This window comes from Rhinoderma darwinii, chromosome 1 (genome assembly GCF_050947455.1).
Source record: "Rhinoderma darwinii isolate aRhiDar2 chromosome 1, aRhiDar2.hap1, whole genome shotgun sequence".
In the NCBI taxonomy this organism is placed as follows: Eukaryota; Metazoa; Chordata; class Amphibia; order Anura; family Rhinodermatidae; genus Rhinoderma; species Rhinoderma darwinii.
Window position 1 is genome coordinate 390086918 of NC_134687.1, and position 20049 is coordinate 390106966.

Genomic DNA, 20049 nt, shown 5'->3' on the forward strand with positions numbered 1-20049 from the left:
TCAGAGTAGGGCTGACACCCGGATCGCGCTGTTATCCCCTGCCTCTGGTCCCGGAGACATGATCAGGACCTAATTGGTTGAGGTCCCGGTCATGTGATCGCAGGGAATGTTTGTTGTAGCAACGAACTGAATAGTTTGTTGCTACAACAAACTTTCGAGGACCGGTTTATAAGGCAAAATCGGAGGCCATACAAGAGCCCCCGGGTCTGTCATGCACGGCAGCCCATGAGAACCAGCCGGAGGTAGGTCCTCATAAGCTTCCTGTCAGTGTGACACATATTACCACATTATGGCATATTGCTGTAATCAGGACAAATTGCTTTACAAATTTTGGGGTGATTTTTCTCCTTTATTAATTGTAAAAATTAAAGATTTCTATGTTTTTTCAGAAAAAAAAAAAGTAGATTTTCATTTTCACTGCCTAATTCCACTAAATTCAGCAAAGAAAACTGTGGGGTCAAAATGCTAACTAACCCTAGAAAAATTCCTTGAGGGGTGCAGTCTTCAAAATGGGGTCACTTTTGGGGGTTTCCACGGTCTTGCTCCCTCCAGGGCGTTGCAAACGCGACATGGCACTGAAAACCAATCCAGCAAAATCTGCGCTTCAAAATCCAAATGGCGATCCTTCCCTTCGGAGCTCTGCCGTGGGTCCAAACAGCAGTTTAGTACCACATATGGGGTATTGCTGTAATCTGGAGAAGTATCTTTATAAGTTTTGGGGTGCTTTTTATTCTTTATTCCTTGCAAATATTTTTTTTACATTTTTTCAGAAAAAAAAAAAAAAAAAGTAGATTTTCACTTTCACAGACATACTCCAACAAATATAGCAGAAGACCTGTGGGGTCAAGATGCTAAGTGTACCCTAGATAAATTCCTTGAGGGGTGTAGTTTCCAAAACCGTGTCACTTTTGAGGGATTTCCACTGTTTTGGCACTACAAGACCTCTTCAAACCAGACATGGTGCCTAAAATATATTCTAAAAAAAAAAAAAAAAGGAGGCCCCAAAATCCACTAGGTGCTCCTTTGCTTTTGAGGCCGGTGTTTCAGTCCATTATCACACTAGGGCCACATGTGGGATATTTCTAAAAACTGCGGAATCTGGGCAATAAATATTGAGTTACATTTCTCTGATAAAACCTTCTGTTGTACAGAAAAAAAAAAAAAAAAAAATGGATTACAAATGAATTTCAGCAAAAAAAAATATAACAATTTGTAAATTTCCCCTCTACTTTGCTTTATTTCCTGTGAAACGCCTAAAGGGTTAAGAAACTTTCTGAATGCTGTTTTAAATACTTTGAGGGGTGCAGTTTTTAATATGGGGTGATTTATGGGGTCTATCTAGTACATAAGGCCCTCAAAGCCGCTTCAGAACTGAACTGATCCCTGTAAAAATAGCCTTTTGAAATTTTCTTGAAAATGTGAGAAATTGCTGCTAAAGTTCTAAGCCTTGTAACGTCCTAGAAAAATAAAATAATGTACAAAAAACAATGCAAATATAAAGTAGACATATGGAAAATGTGAAATAGTAACTATTTTGTGTGGTATTGCTATCTGTTTTACAAGCAGATACATTTAAAATTAGAAAAATCATAATTTTTGCAAATTCTCTAAATTTTGGTGTTTTTCACAAATAAGCAATGAATTTATTCACCAAATTTTTCCACAAAGTACAGTACGTCACGAGAAAACAATCTCAGAACCGCTTGGATAGGCAAAAGCATTCCAGAGTTATTACTCCATAAATTGACACGTCAGATTTGAAAAAATGGGGCTGGTCCTGAAGGCCAAAATGAGCACGGTCCTGAAAGGGTTAAAAAACTTTTTTTTTTTTTTTTTTTTTTAAAGTCCCACTGGTGGGACTTGAAGGCCCAACTGTCAGATTTTTTTATTTTTTTTTAAATACATTGCACTACCTACGTAGTGCAATGTATTAAAGCGGTCAGTTATTCACTGACTGCAAGCCGATTAGGCTTCGCCTCCCGGCGGGGCCTGATCGACTTCCGTAATGGCAGAGCAGGACGCCATTGTTAGGCCTCCTGTTGCCATAACAGCAGTCAGCAGCCCTGCGATTGCAGGGTAGAGCTGCCGATCTGCTGCCAACCACTAAGATGCAGCGATCGCTTTATCTAAGGGGTTAATGGCAGGGATCGGAGCTAGCTCCGGTTCCTGCCGTTACAGGTGGATGTCAGCTGTAACATACAGCCGACATCCACCGCTGACGACACCGGCTCAGCTCCTGAGCTGGTGCCATCCTCCTGTCGGCTACGGAAGCCATTCAGGCCCCCCTCCGGGCAGGGCCTGAACTGGTTCCGTGCTAGGAAGACCGGGAGGCCAGTATTAGGCCTCCCGTTGCCATTGCAGCCACCGGAACCCCGGCAATTTCACTGCTGGGTTGCCGATTAGCTGCAATCTCCTTAAATGCAGCGATCGCTTTGACCGCTGCATTTAATGTGTTAATGGCAGGGATTGAAGCTAATTTCGTTCCCAGCCATTACAGCCGGATGTCAGCTGTAATACACCGCTGACATCCGGCGATGATGGCACCTACTCCGCTTCTGAGCCGGTACCAACCATTTGTCGTATGGATACGGCAAAATGCAGGATGCACTAGCTTTCCATGTCGTATCCATATGACAAATGTCGGGAAGGGGTTAAAGTTCTAGACTAAAAAGCCACGTGACCAGTGTGATCACGTGTTGCGCTTGAAATGCTAAGCCTATTTTCACACAGGGCTGATTAGCTCCAGCGTATTACAATAGCAGCAAGGTGGATAAGATCAACAAATCTCACCCGCACGCTGCGAGAAAAAAAAAAGTAGAAAAATAAGAAAAAAACAAAAAAAAACGCATAAATTGAGCACGTTAATTTATACTGCGGAGTCGCTGCAATTGATTGCTACGGATATCCCCCCCTTGAATTCAACAGAGAAGTGAAAATCCATAACAAAATGTAAAAAAGAAAAAAAAAAATTATGTCATTTTTGCTGTGGAGAAGCTGTAAATCTGCAATAAGAACACGCAAATAGGAAACCACTTACTACACCTGCGTTACCATAGCGACAGCTCCTTAATCCCCATGGCTATTCTCCATGCTGCTGTCCTCCTGGGATGACATTTCATCCCATGTGACCGATGCGTGTTCATCGTAGGAGGCCAGCTGCACAGAGACCAGATGTGGTGAGAAAGGACGCATTGCCATGGCAACGCTAGGGAGGAGAGTATTGAGTTTTTTTTTTTTTTTTTAAATCGGCTGCGTTACGCTGCGGCGAATCTGGACGAAAACGTGCACCACGATTTGGTGTGGACTTTCGGACGCAATTCCCTATAGATTCTGGGTCGGGTCTGATTGACTTTTCCCACAGCACATCCGCCCTGTGTGAAGATACCCTAAAGCTCCAAATTCTGCTAAATTAGCATAAAAAAACAAAAACAAAAAACACAAACACTTAAAATATTATCATGTGAAGCAAAGAAACACTCAGCTAGATTAGGAAGGTTATTTACCTTTGCCCAATACCGGAAAGCCACCACCAAAGGTACAAGCCTCGACTCCAGTCTGCCCAAGACAGCCAGAAGGTTGGTGGTGAGACAAGCATTTTCATTGCCAGCACTCACTTTACATATAAGGTCACTAATAAGAGAAATAAGACAATTTGACATTAGTCCGTCATAGCCTACTCAACTTTAATACATATAACTCTATACAGGAGGATTAGCATATAATTGGATGTCACATCACGTGTTTTACAGTTAAAGTGAATGTTCACCTTCGAGTAACTTCATATAAAAGAACTGCCCAGTGACTGTCGAATAAAATTGTACAGAATACAATGGTTTTGGCAATGGCTACAAAATAGGTAATCTTGAAATAAAATGCCCTAAAATAAACCTTTAAAAACATTAATGCCTTTTAATTTGGTTAAATAAATTAAAAATAAAAAAACAGTTTTTGTTAATCATTGTTGGACACAGCACCATTGGTTATATGCCCTTGCCACTAGAGGGCTGCCAGTACGTAGGAGAGAGTCTTGGCGTTGGTGTCCGTAGGAAGCAGACATGACCTGTTTCACAGGACTGCGGCTATTTTTTATTTCTGTCTTTTTCCTCCTAGCTGCAGGTAGGTGGTCAGGCTCGATTGCCAGCCTAGTCAGCCTTCTGCAAGTGCAAGGAAAACCAGGGCGGTCCTCTGCCATGCGCTTCCCTCACCACCGGTCAGCTAACCTATTTTCTGCATCTGAAGTGCAAGTACTCCCACTATAAGCACAAGATTACTAATTGAGTGACCCCATGTACACCTGAAGACTGATATGAAAAGCTTTCCTCCCAGAACCCACTGAGACAGAACCAAATCCCCCTTCAGTTTATTCAAACAACCATGCTGGCTGGGCCTCTTAATTATAGCCCCTGGCATCACAACGGCCAAGGTCCTATCATTCGTGGCTGGAGCCTTGCCCACTCACCTCAGGCATCTTTTCTCAGCCTACTGGACTACTTGGTCGGCTGGCCTGAAAGTGTAAGAGGTACCGTAGGTTCTGTTAGGACAGCTCCCTGTGGCATTAAGCAGTCGCTTCAAAGCCCGGGACTCCAAAGACAGTCTTTTTCCTGCGGGGTCGGTTCACCAGCTTCACCTCAAGATCAATCCTGCCGTTCCAGCGCCATTACAGCTCCCCAGACTGTTCTATACCTCTAAAGTCCTCTACAGCTTGACTGGTGGTACTCAGCACCACCTTGGGATCTGGGTAGGCTAATTTTCTTTCCTGTTGCTGGGAGGTCTTGAATTTTTTTTGTGCTAGGTGGGATTCCACCAGCAGTCACTCTTTCCTCAGACACGAATAGTCTGTCTCTCTTTTTTAGCATGTCTTTAGGGCGGCCAGGCACCAGTGCGGTTATGAATACCGGGTTAGCTAAAAGCAGCGAAATCCTGTTACCGGCCTAGACAAAAAAAATCTATAACACTCTATACCCCTGGAGTAGCACCTAAAGTACCTGGAGGTGCAGAAACAAGAGGGGTTATGTTGAACATTAGCGAGAACATGTATGTCGTACAAATAGGAAAGGTCAAATAGAACCGGATATAAGGAATTCCTGCCATTTTCCTATCCTCTGATTATCCTGTTTAAGTCTGAATTGGCTACAGAGACCAAATTTTAAAATCAATTACATTAACCCCTTAGTGACCCTGTCAATTTTTGTTTTCCTCCCCGCCTTCAAAAAGTCATAGCTTTTCAATTTTTTCGTTGACTTGTTCATATGAGGGCTTGTTTTGTGCGGCATATGTTGCAGTTCTTCATGCCACCATTTAAAGTACCACAGAACTACATGCTCACTTTATTCTACAGGTTGATACGATTAAAGAGGCTCTGTCAGCAGATCATCAAATCCCCATCTCCTATTGCATGTGATCGGCGCTGCAATGTAGAGAACTAACTTTTTTTTTGTTTTTGTTTTTTAAACGATCATTTTTGGCTAAGTTATGAGCAATTTTATATTTATGCAAATGAGCCTTTCTAATGGACAACTGGGCGTGTATTGTGTTTTTAGCAACTGGGCGTGTTTACTTCTTTCACTGCACAATCACACTGTGCTGTGGATCATGCTGGGCTGGGACAATGAGAAGTGTATGACGCTGATTGTCACTGATTGTACAACGCCCAGTGGGTAAAAAGTAAAACACGCCCAGTTGTCCATTGAGAAACTCATTAGCATAAATCTAAACTAGCTCATAACTTGCTCAAAAATGATTGTTTTTCAAAATAAAAACCACTGTTGTAATCTACATTACAGCGCTGATCACATTATGTAGGAGATAGTCAAGTTATAATCTGGTGACAGAGCCTCTAATGATATCTAGTCTATTTTCTTCAAGATTAGTTTGTGCCTCCATACTCGAAGAGCCACAACTTTATTTTTCCGCTGATACAGCGGTGAGGGTTTTTTTTTTTTTACAGGGCGACTTGCGTTTATTGGTAACATTTTGGAGTAGATGCGACTTATTGATCAAATTTTTTTTAAGGCAGGATTCACAGAAAAAAGCAATTTTTGCATTGTTTTTTATAGCGTTCGCCGAGCGGGTTAAATAATGTAATAACTTTATAGTTGGGGTAGTTACTGACAAGGCGATACCAAGTGTGTAAACCTATTTACTTTTTTTTGTTTTTATAATAACAGATTGTAAGGGGAAAAAGTGGTTTTTTTTTTCCACTTTTTATTTTTTTTACAAGTCCCACTAGGGGACTTCATTATGCGATCGTCCGATCGCTATTATAATACACTGCAATACTTCTGTATTGAGTGCCGCATCTGAATTGTTAAACGAGCGAGATAGATTCAGATATCTCACCCGTTCGAGCAGGTATGCTCCCAGCCTTCAGCTACCTATGGTAGCTTAGCGCAGAGAGAGATTTAACGGCTCCCTGCTGTATTTATTGTGATGCAGCGCCGTAAAAAGGCTACTGCATCTGAATAACGCCAGTTAGTGACCGCCGTAAAAGCACTGCGGCGGTCACTAACAGGTTAAATAACGTTCTATTATAATAGTACAGACTTTTACTGACGCAGTGATACCAGTTATGTTAAAGGGGTTATCCGGGGACCAAAAATTGCATTGCAATAATATATTTATGTGAAACGAAGTAACTTACTAATATACTTTAAAATAAAAATTCTGTGCTAAATGGTGCCGTTCAAACCTTATGAATTGTTCAGGAAGTGATGACACTCAGACACGGCCTCACGTGACTCAGGGCTTGCTTCATGTGCTGTTCGTGAACATGACTGCAAGGGGCTGTCACATCGCCTATTGCTTGAGTCGCAAGCGGAGCATCAGCTAGCGCTTTGCTCGGGGACTCCAGCAATTGGAAGCCCCTGAATTGACCAAATAATGACGTCAGGAACAGTGCTGGAGACCCAAGCAAAGCGCTAGCTGATGCTCTGCTCAGGACTCAAGCAATAGGCAATGAGACAGTCCCTTGCAGTCATGTTCACGAACAGTACATGAAGCAAGAGCTCAGTCACGTGTCAAAGCGTCACTTTTGGAAAAGCTCCAGGTTTTAACTGCATCACTTAGTGAGAATTTTTATTTAAAGTATATTAGTAAGTTACTTCGTTTCACATAAATTTATTATTGCAATAATTTATTAAATAATACATTTATTATTGCATATCCACAGGATGTGTCATAAATGTCAGATTGGTTCGGGGCCCAGAGGTGGTACTCACGTCTATCTCTAGAACAGGGCCCCCTAAACCCCGTTCTACCACTGTGTTGTGGCAGAAAAGGGATTTCCGACCATGAATTACGGAAACGGCATAGTAAAGAGGTAGATTTTCTCAAATTATTAAAAATATGCTTAAAATGTAATTAAAAACATTACTTGCCTATTAAATCACCTGCCACTCCAGTGCCAAAGCTTCTGTGGTCTACCAACAGTGTGTGTACATTCCAACAGCGATCGCATGACCACTCTAGCGGTGATGGCTATAATATCCTCATTCGATGCGCCGTCGCAGATTCCATCAAGTCTGCAGTGTTTTATTTCCCGTCAAAACTACAGAACCCTTAGCAAAACCCAACAGACCCAGTTGTAAGTCAATGGGGTCAGTTGGGCGCAGCCGGTACACTTTACGCAACATATCCGGCACTGGGCTGGATTCAGTTTTTATAAACAGAGCGTTGGGGAACCATTATAGCATTTAACAGGTGAGTAATGCTTGTTTTTATTTTTATTTATTTCATTACATTTTCTACAGCCTTTTTTTTTTCTTCTTCTTTACTCTTGGACAACTAATTTAACACTACGGTTTCCACCCATTGGAAAGAAAGAAGCGATAGTCTTAAATTAACCCCCAGTGACTGTGCCAACATCTTGTATTTGATATCTCTAGCATGGACTGGGAAGGCAAAGACTGGTGACCATTCACCAGCATTTACCTGTACACTAGGACTGGACAATTTGGAGCTAAATCAAAATCACGATTAATTGAACATGTAACCTCAACTACGATTATTCAGGCAACACCCCTTTTTGAATGCTACGCCATTGAACTAACATTTATCCCCCGAGCCTGCTGTATACAACATACCCCCTGACACGGCCCCACACAGTATATTGCCCCCATAGTGCCCCAAACATATTATAATGCACCTATAACTGCCCTCCAGAGTATAATGCCCGTCATAGCTGCTACCACTCAGTATAACGCCCCCCATAACAGTCCTCTACACAGTATGCCACATTACTGCCCTCTACACAGTAGAATGCCCCTACAACAGACTTCCACGCAGTATAATGCCCCTATAGCTGCCCCATATATGCACCCTACACAGTATGAAGCCCCCCCGATAGATGCCCCCACAGCTGCCCCCAGTAGCGTCTGATAAAAATAATAACATTCATACTCACCTAACCCCGTTTCAATGGAGAGTGGAGGAGATTCCTCTGGTCTGTGCGGCACGGCGCAGAAAGGCACGACGACGTCACTGCCTTGTATCTAGCGATACATAGTGAACGGTACGGCAGGGACCGTATGGTCCCCTCCTCTACTATTGGATTCAACTGTACCTGCATCCCGAATTGATAAAACAAATTTGCAAGATGTCGATTGTGCTGAATTTCGATTATTTTTTAATTGCCCAGCCCTACTGTACACTACACAGCAGCTCAGGGGAGAAGAGAAGTGCCAAGTCTAGGAGAACTGATACCTTACTAAGAAAGTATGTGCTTTTATGCCTTTCTGCATGAAGAAAAAGGTTTTACATGATAGTGTTAAAGAGACTGTCACCACATTATAAGTGCCCCATCTCCTACATAATGTGATCGGCGCTGTAATGTAGATAACTGCAGTGGTTTTTATTTTGAAAAACGATCATTTTTGAGCAAGTTATGAGCAATTTTAGATTTATGCGAATTAGTTTCTTAATAGACAACTGGGCGTGTTTTTATTTTTTACCAACTGGGCGCTGTGAAGAGAAGTGTATGACGCTGACCAATCAGCGTCATACACTTCCCATTGTTCCAGCCCAGCTTCTTTCACTGCACAATCACACTAACAATTGGCTGGAACAATGAGAAGTGTATGACGCTGATTAGTCACTGATTGGTCAGCCTCATACACTTCTCTTCACAACGCCCAGTTGGTCAAAAGTAAAAACACGCCCAGTTGTCTATTAAGAAACTAATTAGCATAAATCTAAAATTGCTCATAACTTGCACAAAAATGATCGTTTTTCTAAATAAAAACCACTGCTGTTATCTCCATTACAGCAGCAATCAGATTATGTAGGAGATGGGGCACTTATAATGTGGTGACAGAGCCTCTTTAAATGGAACTTTAGTTTTAGGGGACAACAACAAGTATTGTGTACAGACCTTTGCTTTTCTTTGCACACCACTACAGGCACCCTGGCATGGAAGTCAGTTTCAAAGTCTGTAAATAAATCTAAATAAAGGAAGCACACAGATTAAACAGATCGAATGGAGTTATCTAATATAATCCCTAATACACAAGTATCTAGTGGAATAGAAGCTTTGATCTATAATGGAACATGGACAAAGACAAAAGTATAAACTTACCGCTTTGTTTTAGGCTTTCCTCAACTAATATAAGAACATCAGGTTGATTCATCTAGCAGTAAGAAAAACAAAGTCAAGTACATGCGCAGATTTTTCTAACAGAAAGGAGGAATAAAAGCAAAGACTCAAGTACCACACACTTATTTTCTGGGATAGAAGACACCAGACGGTTGTATTGAAATTCCACAATATCCACAATTTATTGACTGCAATGGGGAACGAGGTCATTGTACAACTAAACTGCAAGGTTTTTAAAAGCATTATTCCTACGCAGGTTTTTCTCTTTAAGGTTTAAAATGTGATGCACCTCCTTACATCTCCTCCCTCATCTCTGTCTACCACCCTACTCGGGCTCTACGTTCTGCCAACGACCTTAGATTAAAATCCTCCATAATCCGAACCTCCCACTACCGTCTCCAGGATTTCTCTCGTGCTGCACCCGTCCTCTGGAATGTGCTACCCCAGACAATCAGATTAATTCCCAATATCCACAGTTTTAAACGTGCCCTGAAAACACATCTATTTAGACAGGCCTATAACATTCCCTAATCTGACTCCTTTCCATGGCCCTCCATTTAGATTAGTCATCAGAATAAGATTCCCTCACACTCCTTCTCTTCATGTCCGTCATACACGGATACTGGCTGGTGACCGGCTCATGCAGCTTTATGTTACCACCGCATGTGTATAAAAATGGCCGGACTATTGTGCAGAACAAACACTGTTACACTTTGTGTCTCCCTTATGTCCTCATAGATTGTAAGCTCTTGCGAGCAGGGTCCTCACTCCCCAGGTTTGAATTGTAAATGAACTTTGTCACTATGTAATGTCTGATATTGTTTGTTTCATGTCCCCTCTAAATTGTAAAGTGCTGCGTAATATGTTGGCGCTATATAAATAAAGATTATTATTATTATTATTATTATTATTATTATTATTAAGGGGTAAATGACCAAACTATTTATTGCGTTTTTCCATCGTCGCATTCCAAGAGCTCTAACTTTTTATTTTTGCGTCTACATAGCTGTATAAGGTCTTGTTTTTTTGCGGGACAAGCTGTATTTTTTTATAGCACCATTTTGGGGTACATATTTATTGATTAACTTAACTTTTTTGGGGGGTAATGGAAAAAAAAAACCACAATAAATTTCGCCACTTAGATTTACATCGTTTACTGTGGGTCATTACAATTGCGGCGATACCAAATTTATATAGTTTTGCGTTTTACTACTACTACACAGTAAAAACACGATTTTCAAAATTGTTTTTGTGTCGCTATTGGTTTTATTTTTACGCTGATGCAGCTGTATGAGGGCTTGTTTTTTGCTTTTTTTTAATCAATTTTTTGTGAAGGCAGGATGTACAGAAAACAGCAATTCTGGCATGGATTTTTATTTTATTTTTTACTGCGTTCACCGTGCGGGTTAAATAACGTAATCGCTTTGTAGGTGGGGTCGATACGGATGCGGCAATACCAAACGTGTAATATTTTAGTTTTTTCATATTAAAGTATTTTATAAAGGGAAAAAGTATGTGTTTTTTTACATTTATTATTAACTTTATTAAAACTTAGTTAACTTTATTTTTAGTCCCACTGGGGGACTTCACTATGCGATCTTCTGATCGATTTTATAATACACTGCAATATTTCTGTATTGCAGCGTATTAGGTGCCTGTCAGTTTTACACTGACAGGCAATGCTAGGTCATGCCTCAGGCATGGCTTAGCAGGCATCCACCACAGGCAGACCTGGGGGCCTTTGTTAGGCCCCCGGCTGCCATAGAAGCCAGTGGCACCCTGCGAGTGCAATCGCAGGGTGCCGATGGGGTGAGAGGGAGCTCCCTACCTCCCTCCAAAACCGCTTGGATATGGCGCTCGCTATTGAGCGCCGCATCTAAGGGGTTAAACGGGTGAGATAGATGTTGAAATCTATCCCGCCCGTTAGTGCAGGTGTCCAGCTGTCTTTAGACAGTCCGACACCCGCTTTAGCCGACACAGGACACTCGTGCCGGGCTTATGTCAGAGCGCCGTGAAAAGGCGGCGCTTTGGCATAAGTACCCTTAACGGCCGCCGTGAAAAGGCATATGTGTTTACATTCGGAATAACACTATTTCTGGCATTAGATGACTTTTATTCTGCATTATTTAGCAGTTTTTCCCCCTGAAGTTGCTCTAATGCTCAGTTGTCTCTGAGCTGGTGTGTCTAGCCTAACTGCTATAATGTCTCCTATACACAGCACACAGATAGGAGAGCAGGATTCTCCTCTTCTATCACATATATAGAAGCAGCAGCATGGAGAAGATTATACAGCAGTAATGAGCAGTGTAGCTCAGAATCCAGCACTGGGGTGACATCGTTCTTATTAGCAGTCTGTCTGCTCTTTGCTCCTGCCCCCCACACCTCTCCATAGACTTCTATGGACAAGCTGAGAAGAGACACCCCCAGTTCCTGCAATCAGTTTCCTTTGATCTGTAAATAGAGACAGATTTTGCCAATTTATTGGATAGCAGATTACAGGAGGGGAGACACCCAGTGGCAGTAACTCCACACAGAATTTGCATGGATTAAACAAAAAAAAAAAAATGTATATAAAAAACACATTTTAACAGGCAGTAAATAAAAAAAAAGTTGATATATATCAGGATATACAGTTCAACTAGTATAGGTTGTTTGAAAGGTTAATGTACATTTAAATTAAAAGGAACCAGTCACTAGATTTTAGGGCACTAAATCACCAGCGTGTCGTTATACTGCTGGGGAAATAGCGTTCTAAACACGTCCCTCTCAATACTGTCGGTTTTTAGCAAATTTGTCCAAAAAGAAGTTAGAATACAGCGTATGTAATTTAGCAGAGAGGAGTATGGAGAGGAGTCCAGGATCACTGGCCTCTGCTTCATCTGTACACAGAGCATGTGCAGGATGCCGTTGGACGCATCTCAGGACTCTTCTCTAGTAATTTACATAAAGCACATGCTGTATTACAACTTCCTTCTAGACCAGGTTGAAAGAGACATAGGGGCATGTTTAGTACGCTAAACCGGAGCAGTATAATGACAGACTAGAGTCAGTTTCCCCTTAAAAGCGTAAACCGCATAAATAACTTACAGTGTCAGGAAACTGAATGTCTATGTTCAGATCAGAATTTCTGAAACCCATTCCGCTGCAAGAGGATCCATAGAGCCTTAAAGAACACCCTAAGAAAGAGCAAATCACATATTACACGCACAAAAGGGTATAAAGTTAACAACACCTGCATGAAGCGTACTTTACCTGGGAGTTTCTCCTTAATGACTACTTCCATTGCTGAAACTGTGCACTGTCTCTTAGCCATGTCTTCTTCATTTAAGCCATGTTCCTGTACCACCTTGCTTATTGCGATCCCAATTGCTTGTATCTGAGGCTGCGTTGGTGGTGGCAGAGTGGTTAGCAGTTCTTCTTCCCTTTTTTCCTACATAAATATTATATTTTATTATGCATATGAAGGCTGTGGCACAACTACATTGGTGTCTTAAATAGGTTACAGCTTATTTTATGCTAAAATCTAAATCAGTTAAAGGTTTCTTTTTCGGATGTTATAAAAGCAAAGTATACTCAAATCCAGGAAGAAAAAGGACTCACCTTTAAAATTCTCTTGTGCCGCTTTTCTTTCATGTGTTTATGTGCAGAAGATATGGAGTCAACTAGCGCATCACAGAGCTTGCAAGTATAAATAGCTGTAGGATACTTTCGGGGACGCTTAGTGTGGTTAAAAAAAAAAAAAAAAGAAAAAAAAAATTATTTTTGTTCTTAAGTACTGTATTTTAATTAAATGGGTAGTCTCACGACTATGTTTACATCTAAATGTATGGTAAATAGGAAAAAGGAGTAGATGGACTATAAAAAAAAATGGCCCTATCTTTGTTTGATCTCGGTTGCCATGGACATGACCACTAGTAGTTCCTCCAGTAGTGGGCAGCCATGTGTAAATCTGTGTGTGTGGTTCTGGGACCTTACCAGACAGCGCCATTGAACGGTTCAGCTTTGGCAACGCCCAGCGCAAAGGAGCAGGCAACATAGCTTGCTTCCGGGTTCACCTGAACTGTCCTGCCATACACAGTCTGCATGTACTAAATGTACTCAGACCTTGACTTGAAAAGATTAGTATCCAGCACGCATTCAGGGGATTTAAGGTCTGTGCTCGCAATGTTTTTAATCTGACAGAATAATTACTGTTTTTAACGTTCTGGACTAACTCAGGACAAATTGGGCAACAAAATGGGGTATTTTATTTCTTGTGAAAATAAGAAATTTTCAGCCAAAACTACATATTATTGGGAAAAATTTATTTTGTTTGAATTCCCAGCCCAATTCAAATAAGTTCTGTGAAGAAACTATGGGGTCTAAATGGTCACAACACCCATAAATGAATTCCTTGAGGGGTGTAGTTTCCAAAATGGGGTCATTTGTGGTTGGTTTCTATTGCTTTGATACCTCTGGGGCTCTGCAAAGGCGACATGGCACCCGAAAACCAAACTGGCAAAATCTGCACTCCAAAGAACATACAGCGCTCCTTTCCTTCTGAGCCCTCCCATGGGCCCAAACGGCAGTTTATCGCAACAAATGGGGTATTGCTGCACTCAGGACAAATTGGGCAACATAAATGGGGTATTTTGTTCCCTGTGACAATAATTTTTTTTTTATCAAAAATAACATCTTATTGGAAAAAATGTCATTTTTTTAATTTCACAGCCCAATTCAAATACATGCTGTGTAAAAACTGTGGGGTCAAAATGGTAACAAACAAATTATTTCCTTGAGGGGTGTAGTTTCCGAAATGGGGTCACTTGTGGGATTCCTACTGTTTTGGCACCTCAACACCTTCAAACCGGTCATGCTGCCTACAGAATTTTTTTTTTAATTCAGCAAGAAAAATTAAATTTGCAAATTTCACCTCTACTTTGCTTTAATTTCTGCGAAATGCCTGAAGGGTTAAATAAACTTTCTAAATGCTGTTTTGAATACTTTGAGGGGTCTAGTTTTCAAAATGGTGTTTTATGGGTGTTTCTAATACATAGGCCCCTCAAAGCCACTTCGGAACTGAACAGGTACCTTAAAAAAAAAAGGCTTTTGAAATTCTTAAAAATATGAGAAATTGCCGTTTATGTTCTAAGCCTTGTAACGTCCAAGAAAAATAAAAGAATGTTCAAAAAACGATGCCAATCTAAAGTAGACATATGGGAAATGTGAACTAGTAACTATTTTGGGTGGTATAACCATCTGTTTTACAAGCAGATGAATTTAAATTCTGAAAAATGCTATTTTTTATAAATTCTCTAAAACTTTGCAATATATCGTCCAAATTTTACCACTAACCTAAAGCCCAATGTGTCACGAGAAAACAATCTCAGAATCACTTGGATAGGTTTAAGCATTGCGACGTTATTACCACATAAAGTGAAATACGTCAGATTTGAAAAATGGGCTCTGAGCCTTAAGGCCAAAACAAGGCTGCATCCTTAACCCCTTAATGACCAGCCTATTTTGGACCTTAATGACCAAGCTATTTTTTACGTTTTTCAATCGTCGCATTCCAAGAGCTATAACCTTTTTATTTTTGCGTCGACAGCTGTATAAGGTCTTGTTTTTTGCGGGACAAGTTGTATTTTTTAATAGCACCATTTTGAGGTACATATTATTTATTGATTAACTTTTATTAACTTTTTTTTGGGGGGGGGGGGGGAATAGAAAAAAATCTGACATTTCGCCACTCTTTTTTGCGTCCTAAATCTACGCCGTTTACCATGTGGTATAAATAACACAATAACTTTATTCAGCGGGTTGTTACAATTGCAACGATACCAAATTTGTATCGTTTTTGTATGTTTTACTACTTTTACACAGCAAAAACGCTTTTTTTTCTAAATTATTTGTTTGTGTCTCCATATTTGAAGAGCCGTAACGTTTTTATTTTTTCGCCGATGCGGTTGTATGAGGGCTTTTTTTTTGCGGGACGACTTGTAGTTTTTATTGATACCATTTTGGAGTAGATGCAACTTTTTGATCACTTTTTAATCACATTTTTTTAAAGTCAGGACTCACAGAAAACAGCAATTTTTCTGTCGTTTTTTATTTCATTTTTTACAGCGTTCACCGTGCGGGTTAAGTAATGTAATAGCTTTATAGTCGGGGTCGTTACAGATGCGGCGATACCAAATATGTGTAATTTTTTTACTTTATTTTGGTTTTTTAATAGTAAAGCAGTTTGTAAGGGGAAAAGCTGGGTTTTTCATTTTTTTTTTCACATTTTTTTTTTAATTAACTTTATTAAACTTTTTTTTTTACTTGTCCCACTAGGGGACTATAATATGCGATTCTCCGATCGCTATTATAATACACTGCAATACTTCTGTATTGCAGTGTATTATGCCTGTCCGTTTAAAACAGACAGGCATCTGCTAGGTCATGCCTCCGGCATGATCTAGCAGGCATTCGCTCCAGGCAGTCCTGGGGGCCTTCATTAGGCCCCCGGCTGCCATTGGAGACACAGACACTCGGCGATCGTATCGCCGGGTGTCGGTGGGGGAGAGAGTGAGCTCCCTCCCTCTCTCCAAAACCACTCAGATGCGGTGCTCGCTATTGAGCACCGCATCTGAGGGGTTAAACAGGTGAGATCGATACTAATAATCGATCTCACCCGGCAGAGATGGGACGCTCCTAGCCCTCAGCTGCCTCTGGCAGCTGAGAGCAGGGAGATTTGACAGCTCCCTGCTCTGTTTACTTATTCCGATGCCGCGACGTAAAAAGTCTATGGCATCGGAATAAGGCCCGTTCGTGACCGACGTAGAAACACGATGGGCCGGTCACTGATGGGTTAAGGGGTTAAAAAAAGGCAAGTTTGCCAAAAATTACCACTATCAATAGCCTCACTGTACTCTATAGCTAGTGTTTGATCATTAAAGATGTCTCACGACTAACTATTTCTGCCAAACATGTAAGAACACAAAAATTATTGATAATATCAGAAGCAACAGAATTTCTCTGCCACAGATATTGGCGTGATTACACAGCAAAATCCACAGGTGTTACATAAAGGATTTGCTACGGATTTCACCCTATGCATTGGAAAGGGTGAAATCGGCAGTGAAAATTTTATATATATATACACACATATATATACACACACACACACACACACATACATATATACACATACACATTTTAGCAAAATAATGGTCATGCTGAGAATTTGAAGATCGGTGAAACGCGTTTTTATTTTCTTCCATCACATGTGAATGGGTTTTGAAAACCTGCTCTACATGTATTGCACTGCAAAATGTCAACATTTCGGTGTGCGGAATCAGCAAAGAAAATCTGACAATTCGGCCATGTCTAAAATAATAATAGAGATTTTAATTATTTTTGTACTGGATATCACATGATGCTATGTTGCAGATCATTAAAGTAAAAATCTGGGTAAAAGAAAAAAAAATAATAATTACATTTGAAATTAAAATCTAGTTCTTGTCCAGTCATATGGAACCTCTGCAAGGTTTTACTTACTGGAATGCTTGTTAATTTGGAGATTACCTATTGTCCACTACTAGGTCGCAGCTGAACTCCGTTGCTTGGTTCTCATGATGTAATGGCCAGCACACTCATGAGCCACTTGGAAGTCAATATAGGAGAAACCACCAGCAAGGTTGCTTAGACCACTGCCGTTCACTTGTTATTGCCAGCACAGGCTCTGGGCTCAGCCTAGTAGAGGACGTTGGGGGTAGATAAAAAGCTTTTTGGGAAATTTAGGTCACACCCATATACCAAAGCTGAATCTTCACTTTTTGCCCAGAAATACAATTTGTATGAACATTCCCTAAGCGTAATATAATAAAAACTTGAGTCAAAAACGGCTGAAAATTACAGACCTGTTTTCAGAGAAAACAGCCTCCGATTTTGACGTTTTTGAAGAGGAAAACGTTTTTTTTGGAGCGGTTTTTCCATTGACACAATGAAAAAGAGCTCAAGAAGTGACATGCTCCTTTTTACCGGGCGGTTATTTACGTTTTTTTTTTTAAACAGCGGCCTAAAAAATAAAAAACCGCCCCGTCTGAATTCAATGGAAAAAAAGTATTTCGTTCAATCGGCAGATGCCTGTAGGCTTTCAGCTACCTTTTTTTTCAAACGTACTTCGGGGCATTTACGCTTAGCATTTATATTAAATGTGCCAATGCTTCGTAACATTTTTATCACTATTAATAGTAAAACTGGAGAATCAATTAAAAAATTACTTGGCATACCCGTTTCAGCCTGTAAATACAGTCACGCTTCAAGCGCTCCTCCGCTTGCTGCAGGCCTAGCAGCTCTTTTTTGGACAACATGGACTCATCTATGACAGGGCTTCCCAGACACTCATCTTCTGACCGGGAGTAGTGTCGGTCTCGCCGTATGGGGGTCTGCACATCTGTGGAAACAAGATAACAAATATAATATATATTTCCAAAAGAATAGGCAGCACAACACAGGTTCCAATTCAGTGAAAAAAAGGTTATATTCACCCATACATCAGTGCAACGTTTCAGCCCACATGGGCTTTCTCAAGCATTTTTGAGAGACCGTTGCAGGGTCATATGGGTGAAAACAGTTTTTCACTGAATTGGAACAGGTGTTGTGCTGCCTATTCTTTTTTAAATACAAATGTGGGACTGGGGTCTGAGGTCCTGAGGCTTGTACGCACAATATATTCTTCTCTTGCCCTCTCTTGCTTTTTTTTTTTTTTTTTTTTAATTAATTAAAGGGAATGTTTACTCAGAAAACAGCATCCTATTTAAAATAAGGTTTCTATTATATACCACTAGAGCAACCACAATAGGCTGACTCTTCCTGTTTTTGGCAGCTTGTCAGCTTTGCTGTATAAACAGATACAGAATAAGCAAAATCTGCTGATAAAATTAGAAGGCAGGCGAGTTAAAGGGGTATTCCCAACTTAAGTGGATACATCACACATGTCTGATCGATGCGGATCTGGGACCCATAACAAATGAGTCACCTGACCCACTTTCTCGGGTGTTTCCGTAACTCCCATAGGAATGAAGAGACCAGCGTACATGCGTTCATTCTCTGCCTAAATGCATCGGTGACTTACCAGGTGGGATGAACGTCGGGTGGTCATCTGAATACAAGTACTTTCGGGTCTGATTAGTTGTGAAACAGCTAATTAATCTCAGCTGTCCATAATACAATCTAGGACTTTGGTGGCATGTCCCGAAGCACACAGGGAAAGTGACAGCGCTGTGTACCAGCAGGCTCCAGAGTAAACACCCTCCAGTAGGACCCGATCAAACTATGCAATTAGTGGGAAATCATAATGAGGAACTTATTTAACCTGCCTATTCTCTGGAGATGGTCAAGAAAAATTATGAAAACCCCCATCCATGTTAAAATGCCTTCGGTTTTGGTGGTATACACCTAGACATAACAATCCATTCATATCAATGTGCAAATACTTGAGTGGATCAATTTGATTATTCATGGTCTTACTCGTGATTAATTAACATACTATAAAACAATGATTACCTAAAATGAAGGCAACTGGACATACATTGCAGGACTATACTTTCAGGTTTGTGTTTTTATTTACTAAATAAATTTTACTTTAAGTCCTTCCCGACCTCCCACTGTCTTTTAATGGCAGGCAGTGCAGGTCCCAGGTCTACAGCGACATCTTTTGGCATCACTAGAAAAAGGCTTCTGAGCGCTCACGGGCCACCAGGTGACCCAATAGGAGACGGGGAACCATCTGCAGTCAGCTCTGGGGACCTCGAAAGGAGCTCAGGGCTGTCTGTTCTCTAAAGGCCTTATTACAAAGGCTACGGTTGTGGCGTTGTCTGAATATATACGGACATGGTGTAGCAGAAGATGTTGTGCTGCTATTATACTTTCCCATATTGCTCTCAACTCCTTTTTCTGGCCATTTGCCTTGAAAGGAAGAAGTTTCTCGTACCTGAGCATCTGATGCGTTTGACACTACCGGTTTGAATATCCAGGGAACCCCACTGCTTCGATTTTGTTGATTTTCCCACCAATTCAGGGATGATCTTACTGCTAGAGGTAGCAGCATTTTTCTGTCCAGTGACAGAGGAGATCTGTTCCAGGATTACAGGATCTGTGACTGCAGACGTCCAGAGTGAAGTAGACTCCAAGTCACTGATGGTCTACAGGACCTCACTAATTCTAGAACAGACATCACCTCCCGGACAGAGCAAGCGGTTTTCTTTTGCAATACAGAGATTGTCTGCCTGATTGAGGTCTGCCTGTCCTGGGGTAAAAAAAAGGTTTGTCTTGGAGTCCAGCAGGACTCCTAAGAATTATTATTTTTTGCCTCGGAATCAAATCAGATATTTCTAGGTTCAGAATCCAGCCTAGGTCCTGAAGAAGGTAGATGGATAGATAAATTCTGGAAAAACGTCTCCATATATCAGGGAGGAGGTTGCAGTAATTACAAG

General features: G+C 40.9%; 1 protein-coding gene across 2 annotated transcripts in view; it reads right to left on the bottom strand.

Moving 5' to 3' along the window:
* The window catches only part of TUT7 (terminal uridylyl transferase 7), a 75849-nt gene that overhangs the window by 37916 nt on the left and 17884 nt on the right, over nt 1-20049 (bottom strand). For both annotated transcript variants that reach the window (XM_075828775.1, XM_075828782.1), the window contains exons 3-9: nt 17845-18008; nt 13190-13306; nt 12842-13019; nt 12677-12765; nt 9572-9623; nt 9368-9437; nt 3504-3630 (exon numbers count right to left, since the gene is read on the bottom strand). In XM_075828775.1, coding sequence (XP_075684890.1) covers nt 3504-3630; nt 9368-9437; nt 9572-9623; nt 12677-12765; nt 12842-13019; nt 13190-13306; nt 17845-18008 — 797 coding nt within the window. The remainder of the gene's footprint in view (nt 1-3503; nt 3631-9367; nt 9438-9571; nt 9624-12676; nt 12766-12841; nt 13020-13189; nt 13307-17844; nt 18009-20049) is intronic.